This window comes from Coturnix japonica, chromosome 3 (genome assembly GCF_001577835.2).
Source record: "Coturnix japonica isolate 7356 chromosome 3, Coturnix japonica 2.1, whole genome shotgun sequence".
Lineage (NCBI taxonomy): Eukaryota > Metazoa > Chordata > Aves > Galliformes > Phasianidae > Coturnix > Coturnix japonica.
This window is the reverse complement of record NC_029518.1, coordinates 91,374,812-91,388,211: the sequence shown is the minus strand read 5'-3', so window position 1 is coordinate 91,388,211 and position 13,400 is coordinate 91,374,812. Positions and strand designations below refer to the sequence as shown.

The 13,400-nt window shown below is 36.5% G+C and overlaps 1 protein-coding gene across 3 annotated transcripts in view; it reads left to right on the top strand.

Moving 5' to 3' along the window:
• Positions 1 to 13,400, top strand: part of SMC6 (structural maintenance of chromosomes 6) — a 28,688-nt gene that overhangs the window by 913 nt on the left and 14,375 nt on the right. Inside the window, exons 2-17 of one of the 3 annotated variants that reach the window (XM_015859574.1) lie at positions 797 to 934; positions 2,157 to 2,305; positions 4,052 to 4,169; positions 5,426 to 5,531; positions 6,273 to 6,409; positions 6,601 to 6,662; positions 7,394 to 7,474; positions 8,037 to 8,138; positions 8,282 to 8,401; positions 8,494 to 8,592; positions 9,010 to 9,156; positions 9,545 to 9,633; positions 10,124 to 10,288; positions 10,665 to 10,843; positions 12,437 to 12,638; positions 12,775 to 12,889. In XM_015859574.1, the coding sequence (XP_015715060.1) occupies positions 2,162 to 2,305; positions 4,052 to 4,169; positions 5,426 to 5,531; positions 6,273 to 6,409; positions 6,601 to 6,662; positions 7,394 to 7,474; positions 8,037 to 8,138; positions 8,282 to 8,401; positions 8,494 to 8,592; positions 9,010 to 9,156; positions 9,545 to 9,633; positions 10,124 to 10,288; positions 10,665 to 10,843; positions 12,437 to 12,638; positions 12,775 to 12,889 (1,866 nt within the window). In that variant the 5' untranslated portion in view covers positions 797 to 934; positions 2,157 to 2,161. The remainder of the gene's footprint in view (positions 1 to 796; positions 935 to 2,156; positions 2,306 to 4,051; positions 4,170 to 5,425; positions 5,532 to 6,272; positions 6,410 to 6,600; positions 6,663 to 7,393; positions 7,475 to 8,036; positions 8,139 to 8,281; positions 8,402 to 8,493; positions 8,593 to 9,009; positions 9,157 to 9,544; positions 9,634 to 10,123; positions 10,289 to 10,664; positions 10,844 to 12,436; positions 12,639 to 12,774; positions 12,890 to 13,400) is intronic. The other 2 variants (XM_015859575.2, XM_015859576.2) reach the window with 2 other exon arrangements.

Here is a 13,400-nt window from a genome sequence, read left to right as displayed (position 1 = left end):
TTCAAGACCTGCCTGGATGCCTACCTGTGTGACATGGTGTAGGGAGCCTGCTTTGGCAGGGGGGTTGGACTCGATGATCTCTAGAGGTCCCTTCCAACCCCTACAATTCTGTGATTCTGTGAGAGTGCAGAGAAACGCTCCTCGGTGGTGCCCAGAGCTGTGACAGGAGCCTGCGGGCACAAACCAGAGCAAAGAAAGTTCCCTCTGAACGCCTTCAGTAAATACTTTTCTACTGTGAAGCATGAGAGTGCTTATCCAATATTAAGTGACATTGTGTTTTCCTTTCATGCTCTTGTTACGTGCATAGCAATTACTTGTAGTAATTTGTGTTAATTGGTGATGTTTGCATAACTGGATCTGTCTTGCCCTTATTTCTTTGTGGTTTATAGCTGTGGGTGGTTGTAACTGTGCTTGTATGTTTCATGCTAGTATATTTCATGCTCTATACTGAATTGATGCTTTTGTGTTGTCTTTTGGAATGACAGTTTCATTATCGCTTATATTACTGATGTTCTTGACTTTGTCATCACAAATTTCCATTCACAGTCCTACTTCATATTGCAGTAGAGCCATAAATTTAGAGTCCGGATTTAAAATATGATGTACGATGTGTCTAGTCCTTGTAACAAACTTCTGTTAACATTTCTCAGTATTATTCATGGTTGACTTCCCTTTAGCCTACTTTATATCTTAAAATGTACTTGTACATTGGGAATGTACATGGAATTCATACCACTGATCTTTAAAATTAATTACAGCATTTAAGACAAGTATGTTTTTTCTTTGTTGAGTGAAGTTTAAATGGAACGACAGAGTGAACAAAGGTCTATCTTCATATTAGAGTAATGGATAAATTCCAAGGATTTACAAGTAACCCTTCGCTGATCTAACACAAAGAGATGGTTCTATAGGAGACTGAAATATCATAATATAGGTATGTAACTGAATGATGAAATGTATTTGCTGCTTGCATTATAGGTGTGATATTAGACTACATAACATGAGTTGGAAATGACAGGTACTCTGTAAATATTTAAGAGCTATAATATGAACCTAAAACTTAGTCTGTAATCCCTGTTGTCCGCTGGGAAGCTTATTGCATTTCTGTCTTTTACTTCGGAATTTCTTCATTGCACTTAATAGAAAGAGTTGTATACTGTTTTTTATCAGTTGTTTGCACTAAGACAATGAGGAAATTAATAAGCACTATTTATAAAACTCAAGGAATACTCACAGAAGAAATTCTGTAGTTTCTGTAGTGGTGTCTCAAATTTTAATGTCTGTGGTGTTTGATGTAATAAATGCTATTGCCTGTGATTGTTAGTATGAGCCTTTTGACCTTTTGTCTGTTGAAACCAGGCTAATGTTTGACCAGAACATGAAGCTTGCTTGCAACAGAATTTTAGGGTTTGGAAGGGACCTCTAGAATTTTGCAGGATTCATTTCTTAGTAGCCATGTTAGTGCAATGAGTGATTTATCCATTTATAAAGGAAGTGCTCATACATGCATACATGTGTAGGTATGTTCTCAGAGAACCGTTATCATCCATAGTAAAATAACAGCATTTTGCTTTCCATGATCATGGCCTTAGAAAGGCAGCTATGCTTTCTGCAGAAACAGCAATGGAGCAGCGCCATAAATCTAAATTATCCTTTCTTTAACTTTCTGATATCTCAGATATTCATTTCCTAGGCATTTCTTGTCTGCATATAGTTAACATTGTACTTCTAACTGCACACATCGCTTTCTTCAAACCTGCATTGATCATCATATGATAGTGTTGTACATCTATAACTTATCTTTGAGCTCTGTTACTAACCAAAAGCAACTATAGTAGATATCCCAAATTGTGATGTACCAAAGAAAATAGAATCCAGGTTGATCTCTGGTGATAATCAAAAAACTCAGCTTGATTAGAATAATGATGTTGTTTCTCTTGTTATTGCAAAGCCTCTGCTAAGTAAGCTTAAGCTTAAATTCACTGAGATTTCAGTTCTGAGAATTCACTGAGATTTTAGTTTAATGCAACATTTGCTATGATCTTTGTATTTCTTGTATCAGTTTGGATAAATACAGTCTGTGTTATTATCTGTTGGTGTGTTCTCATTTAACAGATGATAAGTTTCAATCTTCTTTTACTTTCATGTTTTCTCAGTACTCATGGGTAAGAGAAAGGAAGAAAGTGCTTCAAAGCCTCCATCCCAAAAAAGGCAGAGACAAGAACACGCAGATGAACGTAATGCTGAGTCCAGTGACGAAGAACACTCACTGTTTGCAGCTGATAATAGTTTCTCTTTATCGTCGGTAAGTTCTAAAAAAATCCCCTCCAGAAAATTGATATTAAAAATTAAAAAAAGAAAAAGTAAACCTGTGGCTTTTGTTGATTTTGAAGTAAGTCTTAAATATAGGACTTAGTGGAACCAATTAAAAAAAAAAAAATGGAACAACTGTAATGAGTACTTTTGAATGAGTTCACTCTTTTTTTAGATCATGTATTTTTGACAGTTGATCATAAAGTAATGCATAGGTCACTCAAAAAGTAGTGCCTCCTATTTTACAGAATCATACAGTTGTTTGAGTTGGAAGGACCCCTTAAATGCCATCTAATCAAAGTCCAGTCCAATGTACAGAGGCACCTACCTCTGCATCAGGGTGCTTAGAGCCCCATCCAGTCTGACTTTGAACATCTCCCAGGACAGAGCTTCCACCACCTCTCTGGGCAACCTGTTCCAGTGCCTCAGTACCCTTTTGGGAAAAACTTCTTCCTTAAATCCATTCTAAATCTCCCATCTTAGTTTAAAGCCATTTCCTCTTGTCTTAACACAAAAGACCTTGCTAAAGAGTGTGTCCCCTTCTTTTGTTATAGCCATCTTTTGGGTATTAAAAGGCTGCTATCAGATCTACCCAGAGCCTTCTTCAGGCTAAATGTGTGCCATTGTTTCCATATGAAGGGGTTCAGTGATACACCTTTGCTTCATCTGCACTTCCATGTCTGATGCCATTTTATCAGACTGCCCCTCTCCTGCACAGCAATAAAATGTAATAGAACATTGGCAGGAAGGTTCCGCCTCTACTGCCATACCACCACCATCTACCTCTGACATTATGGAGCAGCATAATAAAATAGGTGGCATTGCTTTTGGAGCAGCCCTCATAGTATTCTGATTTTATTTAATGACTACTGCTGAAATTGACAAATATGTAAAACAAAAAGATTTTTTTTGTAGAATCATTGCATATTTGGTTTAGGTAGTAGGAAAAGTAGAAAGTGTATTTAGAAAAACCTGGTTTGCTTAAAGAAGCGCTGCATGCTTTGATTTCATAGCTGACCCTTGCAAATGTCTAACACAAATGTTAGAAATGAAATGAAAGACGTGAATACTCTTTTCTCTTTTTCTGTAGTAGCTGAATTTCAAGTTTGATGGTGGTCTTTTAAAAAAATACTTATTGAGCGTAAATATACAGCCTTGCATATTATGAGATACTGATGTTGAGATATAACTTTTCATTTTCTTGAACTCTACCCTCTGTTCTGTGTCACTCCTGAAATCTTTTCTTGCTTAGTTTTCTGAAGCACTGGTAATAAAACAAAAAATGCGTTGTCAGAAAAGTACTTTATGAGTTATACATTGGAATGTGCCTTTTGCTTCTACTTTCATTTCCTCCAACCTAATTTAAATCTTATTTCCCTCTTGTAGAGTCATGCCTAGGCTTTTTGCAGTTTTAATTCAATAACAAAAAGTCTTTCTATGACACTCCTTATGAACTGCTCTAATAATTGTGTGGAATGTATGATCTTAATCTTTAACATCATATAAAATACAAGCTAGGGAGACAACAGCTCAATTTTGCTAACGGTTTTGATCTTGATTTACATACTAACTGTTGTGTAATGAGCAATTTTCATAGTATCATGAATGAATGCTGATTTCCTTGTGGTTTGTTACCATTCATGCTTTTTATTATAATCATTTGAATTCTCGTTGTATTTATAGTAGGTTAAATGTGTTTCATTAAAATACACAAGTAACATAATATCTGAATATTTAGCCTGTAGGGGAAGCTGGGATAATTGAAAGTATCCAGCTGAAGAACTTCATGTGCCATTCGATGTTGGGGCCTTTTCAGTTTGGAGCAAATCTCAATTTTATTATTGGAAACAATGGAAGTAAGTATTAATTGCATCATTGCTATAGGAAAGAACACTCCTGTTGAGACTTTAAAATGTATAATTTTTATGTGAAAAAGAATTGCTAGTTCATCTCTAAATCTTTGGGGACTGTCGATGGATTCGTTTTTATACTTGAGAATCACAGTCTATCCCAGTGGTGCAGAGCTAGTGAAAAGAGTTTTAAATTCAGATACTTATGAAAGATAACGTAACTAAACTTTTTGTAGCTAAATTATATGTAAATTTATATTTATGTTTCACATAGGCATTTATTCATTTTTTAAAATACACAGCAGTTGTCAAAATATATGTCAATTTGAAACCATTTTAGATGGATGTAGTGCTTAAGCAAGTTCATTTATTTTGGAGGGAGAATTTTAAAAATTAAACGTAAATGTTAAAGAGTGCTTAAAATCCCTCTGGTAGTTAAATAAGTAATGATATGTGTTTGGTTTCATTTGTATTATAAGTGTTTTCTTTGCATTTAAGGAATGCAATTTTCTTTCTTCCTGAGATAAAATGTCTCATTAAACACAAATTAATGAGGAGAAGTAGCAGAAGTTTGGCTTAGCATGTTTTCTGGGGAAGAAACTCAGGAATGCCTGATTTATGATGTTATTTCCTAGAGTTGTGGCTATTTTATATACCTGAGAACTTTGAAATCTTTCTGCATAAACACAGAAACACAGACTGCTTAGTCAACAAGGGGTCTGGAGCACAGGTCTTAACAGGAGCAACTCAGGGAACTGGGATTGTTTAGCCTGGAGAAGAGGAGGCTCAGGGGAGAAGTTGTTGCACTCTACAATTTCCTGAAGGGAGGTTGTGATGAGGAGGGGCTTGGTTTCTTCTTCCAGGCAACAAACAGGACCCAAGGAAATGGTCGCAAGTTGTACTGAAAGTGGTTTAGATTAGCCGTAAAAAAAAAACTTTTTCTCTCAGAGAGTGGTCAGGAGCTGGAATGGCTGCCCAGGGAGGTGGTGGAGTTACCATTCCTGGCAGTGTTCAAGAGACATCTGGATGAGGAGCTACAAGATATGGTTTAGTAGCTTGTGATAGCAATGGTAATGGGAGGACGGTTGGAATAGGTGATCTTGTAGGTCCTTTCCAACCTTGTGATTCTATGACTCTATGGACAACCTCAAATATGAATGAGCTGAGGACAAAGTCACCATAACTTTGTTGTTTTTTTTCTGTTTCCTTGTTTTTGCATTGTTTTTAAGGAAAAAATAAAACCCTCAGTACTTCTGTTACAGGTGGAAAAAGTTCTGTTTTAACTGCACTGATTGTTGGCCTTGGAGGAAAAGCCACTGCTACTAATAGAGGTTCCTCATTAAAAATGTTTGTAAAAAGTGGAGCGACGTAAGTAAAACTTGCTTCATTTTAAGGTGGAATATGTTGTTTTGAAGCTGATTCAGGTTAGCTGCTCAGTATTCTGGTAACCTAATCTCTGTTCGTCTACTAGGTCTAACAGATAAGAATAAAAATGAAAATGCTGAAAGGGCCACGTTAAAAATAAATAGATGTACCAATAGCATTCAATTTGCTAATGCATAGCAAAGTGTACTGTTTAAGCTTAGTTCTCATGTATTAGATGGACTTGAATATCCTACAGACAGATTGAAAAGTTCATTAAAAAAGTTCATGGGAAATGAATCATTACCATTCTGTGAGCATGAGTTTAATTCTTTCTGTCTTTCTAGTGACATGAGTGTGTACACACAGTGCAAAGGTATGAAGGAAAAGTAGGAAAGTCTGCACATTTTGTTTTTGCTCATAACTAACCTGAAGGTGCAAACAAAGCAGTCGGGAGCCTGCTTAGGCAGGGGGGTTGGACTCGATGATCTCTAGAGGTCCCTTCCAGCCCCTACAATTCTGTGATTCTGGGATCTTTCTGTCCGATTGGCTTTAATGCTCTCGTGGCTCTGACATCATCGTTGTGTTTTGTTCCAAGTTGTACTATGAATGACTTTCAATTATAACTTGATGTGAGATTTTTTTGTGGAAAATTATTAAGTTCTGATTTTCTTTTTAATTTGTAAATCATTTCAGCTATCTGTGGGTGTTTGTGTATTTATTTTTGGTTTTGTTTTATTCCTTTAGTTCTGCAGATATCTCAGTAACACTGCAAAACCAAGGCAGAGATGCATTTAAGCCAGAAGTGTATGGTGACTCTATTATTGTGAATACACACATTAATACGGAAGGGGGCAGAACTTACAGACTGAAAAGCAAATCTGGTTGGTGATTGTTTCGCCCTCAATCTTTAAAGCTCTTATAATGGTTTAATTACTTTAAATGCATTAATGTTGATGAAAGATTTTCTTACAACGTCAACTTTTCTGTGCCTGTGTTGGCATGTTAGACTGCAGTATGTTGGCATGTCAACAGCAGTTATTTCTCTCTCAAACACTCTTCCTCTCCCCCTTAGGTAATATGATTTCTTCAAAGAAGGAGGAACTCTTAGGAATGCTTGATCACTTTAATATCCAGGTAATTGTTAGTGTTTTAATTCTGTTTAATTAAGACATTAGCTTGTGATGTTTCATTTTGCTAAATGAGAGAAGTTTGCCTTTTTCTTGTTTTTATGATCACTTACAATGACAAGAGAGTATTAAAATTCAATATACCTTGTACAGTGCTGGATAAGACCTGATCCCATGCAGGTCAACGTTCACTGTCTTCTACAAGCTTGACATATCCTATCAATGAAAGACAGCATTATTAAATTTCTTCCATATGCAGAGCTTTTTCTTCCTTAATTGCCTGCTGATTCCTTCAGTTTTTGCTGTTATAGAGATATCAGGGTTTTTTTATTTTTCCTTATTTTTTCTGCTTAATTGATTAATGAAAAATCAATTATTTTATACTTGATGTACACTATTTAAAACATTCCACCTGTCAAATAATATAAACATCTGTTACTGTGTATTGATTTTTATTGTGGAAACTTATGTAAGAATGTACTGGGCAATTCCTTGAGTTAAAAGTAGTACTTTGGGCAGTTGATTAAAGAAGAATTAAATGTCATTGTTGCAGGAATTGTTAAGTAAGTAAAACTTCCCAGACGTCACGGATTCTTGTGAAAACAGTTCCTTAGATGCCTTTATTGTGTTGCAAGGTTGTATTTGGGAGCATGTATATGTGTCCCTGCTTTTGGGGATATGTGATTATAGGCCTTTGTTCCCTAAAATATGAATGAAGTAACCTATCTGGTATTACAGGTAGAAAATCCCGTGTCTGTTTTAACCCAAGAGATGAGTAAGCTCTTCTTACAGTCTAAAAATGAGGGTGACAAGTATAAGGTAAGAAAAATCACTTAATACCTTCACTAAATAATAAATGGTGACTTTCAGTGGTAGTCAGCTGCTTTCTAGTAATTATTTTAAAATTGCAGCCCAGTAAAAGAAGCAAACAAAATATTTGAAGCCAAAATACTGATATAAAATTTGTGTAGGAAAAGAAAAATCAAAACATTTTTAGAAATCTGAATTTTAAATATCTAATTGGAGCAGTCATTCACTTTGCAAAAACAGTTTTTTGAAACATTTTTTTTTCCTCTGATGGCACCGACAAATTCATGGTTGTTTTTGTACAGCACTGAGTTTGGTCACTGGACAGAAGTACACCACAGGTTATTTTACTGTTACACCATAACTGTTGGAATAACTCACATCCAAGCTGGATGTGGCTCTGGGCTGCCTGGTCCAGTGTTTGGTGACGATGCACATAACAGGGGGGTTGAAACTGGATGATCACTGTGGTCATTTTCAACCCAGGCCATTCTATGATTTTTCTATGTTATCTATTTAAAGTTAATTTAGGTTTTCTGCTGAATCTGACATTTGCATCTTAATTCCCTGCTAGTTTTTTATGAAGGCAACTCAGCTGGAGCAAATGAAAGAAGACTATTCATATATCATGAAAACTAAAGAAAATACACGTCTTCAGATTGAGCAAGGAGTAGAGGTATATTCAAGTTATAATAATTGTTAGTACTGTTTTGAGCACTGAAATAATTAGTAGTTAAGCTATTAAGCTCTGAATGTATCTTTCCAATATTTCATTGCATTGTAGCTTTATGTACTCACAGTTGAACCTTTTTTTTTCAGCGTCTAAAAGAGCTTAAGCGAATTTACTGTGAAGAAAAGGAACGCTATGAAAGCATCGAGTGTGTGAATGAAATGCAGAAACGCCTTGAAGAACTGAAACATAAAATGGCGTGGGCAGTGGTAAATTTCTTGCTAGAATGTTTCCTCAAGCGAAACTTACTTTAAATTATTTCTGAATCAATGCAGACATTCTGATACATGCTTGTATTTAGGTGGCTGAGATGGAGAGAGAAATACAGCCGATCAGAGAAGGTGTCAAAGCTGAAGAAGAAAATACAGTGAAGTTTGATCAGAAGCTGGAAGAATGTCAGGTACGTAAGAGCTTTCAAAACCAGATGTTAAATTTCTAGTCTCCTTGGCTCAGGAATAGAAATTTGCATTTGCAAATCAAGTGTTTTTACTTTATGGCCATACATATCTATCTGTGTAGTATTGAGGAAGCTTTGTCTGGATGCTGCTCTCATCTCTTTCCATGTCAGTGCACTTGTAGAAAGTGTCTGATGTTTGAGTAAAACCTGAGTAAGAAAAGAAGGTTTGGTAATTCATTGGTTTTCAGAGTGTGCTCCTGAGTTTGTTTTCCTCTTTGCATATCTGTTGTGTCAATTACCTATAAGACATTTTAGCAGATGGATTCTGTTCAGACATATTTCTTCTATAGCATGAAGAGATTTTGAAGATTTATTTTTTTTTCACTTATAAATGCATATAATTCTCTTGTTGCCCTAAAGATAAAAATAAATGAGGCAGAAGAAAAGTGCAAAGCAATACAAGAGAAGCTGATAACAGTAAATGGTGAAGCGGAAGCCCTGCATACTCAGTGTATGTCTTCAAAAGCTGAAGTTCAGACAAGAAGAAAAGCAGTCAATGAAGCTGAGGTAGGCAAAGGAGCTGATTTAAAACCTGAATCCTGTCCATGCTGTACCCATATGTACTACTGTGTTTAGGCTTTATGAATGTCATATAGCTCAGTGTAGTTCAAAATAGGTGTAATTTCTGGCTTGACTGACAAGCAGCTTCTGTTTGTGGTGATAGAGTTTATATCTTTACTCACGTGTTAAGAAATGGACAGCTTAAGTCAGCACTAATAAGATTCAAACGTGAAAAGGAAGGAATAACAAAATTAACTTCAAATTAAAGTTCTTTTTGTCTCAAGTATTGATAATTGTTGTACAGATGGAGTTCAGTGTGTTTACTTCCTCAAAACTGTAATTCTATGTTGAAATTACTCTTCCATTAAACTAATATGTTCTATTTCCTTAATAGGTGCTTTATAATCGCGTCAGAACTGAGCTGAAACGTCTGGCAAAAGATGATGAACAGCTACATAACCGAATTGAGGAAATGAAAAAGAGGTAAATATTCATACTCTGATGTTGTTTTGTTAGTGTATAGATATGTACAGAGTCAGCTCTTCTGAGTAATGTGAACATCTAAGGTAAGAGAAAACATTTGTTTAATCTTTCATAGGCTCCACTTAAATATTTAAACATCTCTGCTTTCTATGATGAGGTTTTCATTGGATGATGATGAGGCAATTGGGCAGGAAAAAAAAGTCTTTTTCCTGATGACATTTTTTTAGCTTATACAGTGTTGCAAAATGATTGATCTAATATTAAACCAAATGTAATAGAAATGCAACTAGGGAAGAGTTTATGTATGATTACAAATGAAAAATGAAATAAATCACTGGTACTTGTTTTGTAGATCTTGTAAATGCTCTGAATCTTAAATATAACTGTTTGATACATATATCTTCTATATGTTGCATGCAAATAGTCTGTATCACAGATTTTTGTGCAGTTTTCAAATACAAATACAAATAAGTATGATTATTTCTTCTAGTGCTTATCAGGCTTCAGAGCCTGAAAGGCAGGAAAGGCAAAGGAAAATCACACAGCTAAAGGAGAAACTGAAGGTGCTTCATGATGAAGAAATAATGATTGGCCAACAGATGGATCAGTTTCAGCAAGCTATTTATAAGCATAAAGAAGAGTTTGTTAAACTTAAGTAAGTTACAGTTTTTGAATGTAATTGTACTTTGTAAGTACTTGCAATTCCTCATGTTCTTGACAGATTAGGCTTCAGTTTCTGTATTTGCTTCCCCCACCTACTTCCTTCCTCAGTTATTATTGGACTTGCTAAACTTTTCTTTGGCAAAATATGGCTGAAGCTAGAAAATTGTTGTGTGTTAACAAAGCTGTACAGGATAACTATTGTATCTATTGTATCTAAGTGCAGATTTATAGAGACTTTGAACCACCTGCTTTAGATGACTATTTACCCATTACTAAACTAGAAAAACAAAGTGTTCCTAGGTTTTGAAATAAGTTGATAACTATTTCTGTGAAACTAAGGCTATTGGAAAAAAAATTTCTTATCTTAGGAGAGAAGACTCTGTTGTGAGACAAGACTTGGATGCTAAACAGAAGCACCTGAGAGAGCTGAGAGATAGTAAAACAAACACCTTTAAAAGATTTGGACAACATATGCCATCACTGCTTGAAGAAGTTGAAGTAGCCTTTAGGCAAGGGCAATTTAAACACAAACCTGTTGGACCTTTAGGTAAGAATGGCAGCTTTTCAGCTTTTTCAAGATACATTTTTGGGCTTTTTCCTTATGGGTTTTATTGAAGAGCTAATAACGTCAACTGTGGCCTTCAGAAAAACTGTTGTTTATGAAGCTTCAAAAGTATCTTTAGTCGGGTAAATACAGAGGGAAGTTCTGTGTGTGGCTGCCAATGTATACTAAAAGATTATACCATAGGTAGGATTTCATTGCAAAATACTTGAGCTTCCTTCTGTGTTGCAGGTCTCTTCTGCATGTTGCATAGAGCTCGTGTAGAGTATTACGTCAGTGAGATGACAGTCTTTATGTGTCACATCACCCTTCTGTGCTCTCATTGATTGTAGCTTGGTGATAGCACTGTCCTACTGTCAGACAGGTTTTTGCTTAAAATATACAGTGACAGCTTTGTGGTGTTGTCTTGCTTGAGATGTTTTGCATGGAGCAGCTTAGAAAAAACTTTCTTGGAAAGTTTGATTTTGTTTGTGTCTGTCAGAGATATTCAAAGTACAGGGGCCCCCAGATCCCAAAAAGAAACACAGGGAGCTGTTGGAGAGGGTTCAGAGGGCCACAGTCAGGGCTGAAGCACCTCCCCTACAAAGACAGGCTGAGGGAGCTGGGTTTGTTCAGCCTGGAGAAGGAAAGGCTGCGAGGTGACCTCATTGCAGTCTTTCAGTATCTAAATGGAGCCTATAAACAGGAGGGGAGACAACTCTTTGAAAGAGAAGATGACAGCAGGACAAGGGGAAATGGCTTTAAGTTGATGGAGGGAAGACTCAGGTTGGATATCAGGGAGAAATTCCTTACAGAGAGAGTGGTGAGGTGCTGGAACAGTTGCCCAGAGAGACTGTGGATGCCCCATCCCTGGAGGTGTTCAGGGCCAGGTTGGATGGTACCCTGGGCAGCCTGGTCTAGTATTAGATGTGGAGGCTGGTGGCCCTGCCTGTGTCAGGGGTGTTGGAGCTTCGTGATCTTTGAGGTCCCCTCCAACTCAACCCTTTCTATGATTCAAAGCTATGTTCGATTTGTAAGTGGCAGTAAAGACTTCAGCATATTCTAGAGGTAAATAAAAAGGCAGAATGCTTAATTAATGGGAGTACCAGATGCTTACTGCAGAGGGAGGATGTGTAAACGCCTGTAAACAAGTGATACAGTGGATATCCTCACAGTAGTTTGATTTGCACTGTAGCTGTTCCTCTGCCTTCAGGCTTAAAGCCTGAAATTGTTAGTAAGTGATCTTTGCCCTGGTTTGATCTTGCTTTTCTGCCATCAGATATGTATCATAATACAATTAATAGTGACATTGTAGAATTTTTAGCGGGGGGGGAAAGAAGTAGGCCTATGTATGTAGGCTTCTCTATGGAGAGATATTGTCTGTGTTCTTACGGATGGCCTGCGTGTTTTGGAGCTTTTTCTTCTTTAGTTAACTTTTGCTTTTATTTTGTTTTCTTTCTTCTTTTAATAGAGATCTATTTCAGATTCTCTAAAAAGATGAAAAAAAAATAACAAACCCAAAAACCTGTAGTGATAAAAATATACTTCTTAAATATGTTATGGACCTAAGCTAAAGCCTTGCCCTTTATGTTTGTTTAGGTGCTTTCATTCATCCAAAAGATCCTGAACTGACTCTGGCTATTGAAGCTTGTTTAAAGACCTTAGTTCAGGCATTTTGCTGCGACAATCATAGTGATGAAAGAATTCTTCAGCAACTGATGTCAAAATATTATCCACGTGGAGCTAGACCTCCAATAATTGTAAATAAATTTCATGATAAGATTTATGATGTTAGACGAAGGTAAGTTGTGATTGGAATGTTATTACATACCTACAGTGGTTTAAATTATTAAGAGTTGAAAGGAACTATTTGTAATGTGATTTAAAGAATTTTGTGTAAGTTTTATGCATGGTTGTTTTTTTCTTCTTTTCTTCAGTGGAGTTCATCATCCAGAGTTCCCGTCAGTTCTCACAGCACTGGAAATAGATGGTGCAGCAGTTGCTAACTGTTTGATCAATGTGAGGGGTATAGAAAAGGTCCTCCTAATTAAAGTAAGGCTCTCCACTCCCTACAGTCCATTAAAGAAAGGCATTTTCTCTTTGTATAGTAAATACAGCACTTTCTCTGTTTTTTGCTTATCACAAACACTGAACAAAGAATTCCATCTCTTGAAAGGCTGAGTGATTGGAGCTCCTTGGACTTCAAGGTCCCTTCCAACCCAGCCATTCTATGATTCTATGAAGCATAACTTGAACTGAGAGGAGGTGAGGTCTCTGTTGGCTCACTGGATCCAAACTGCAACAATTATCAGTGTTTTAATGCAGTGCACAGATGTGCATTTCTGCTGGAAGGCTTCCCGTAAAGGCCCTCGTGACACTTAATATGCTGTCAGTATCCCACTTTGAACACCATTTTCTGCTTAGACAGAGTTAAACTGACGGTGACTATCGTGACCCTAAGTATGGGCCTTATTTAAGAATCAATAAGATTTTTATTCTTCTTATTTCCTCACTCCCTTCACTGCCTAGCTAAACCACTGTGTTCATACATCTTGACTTCCCT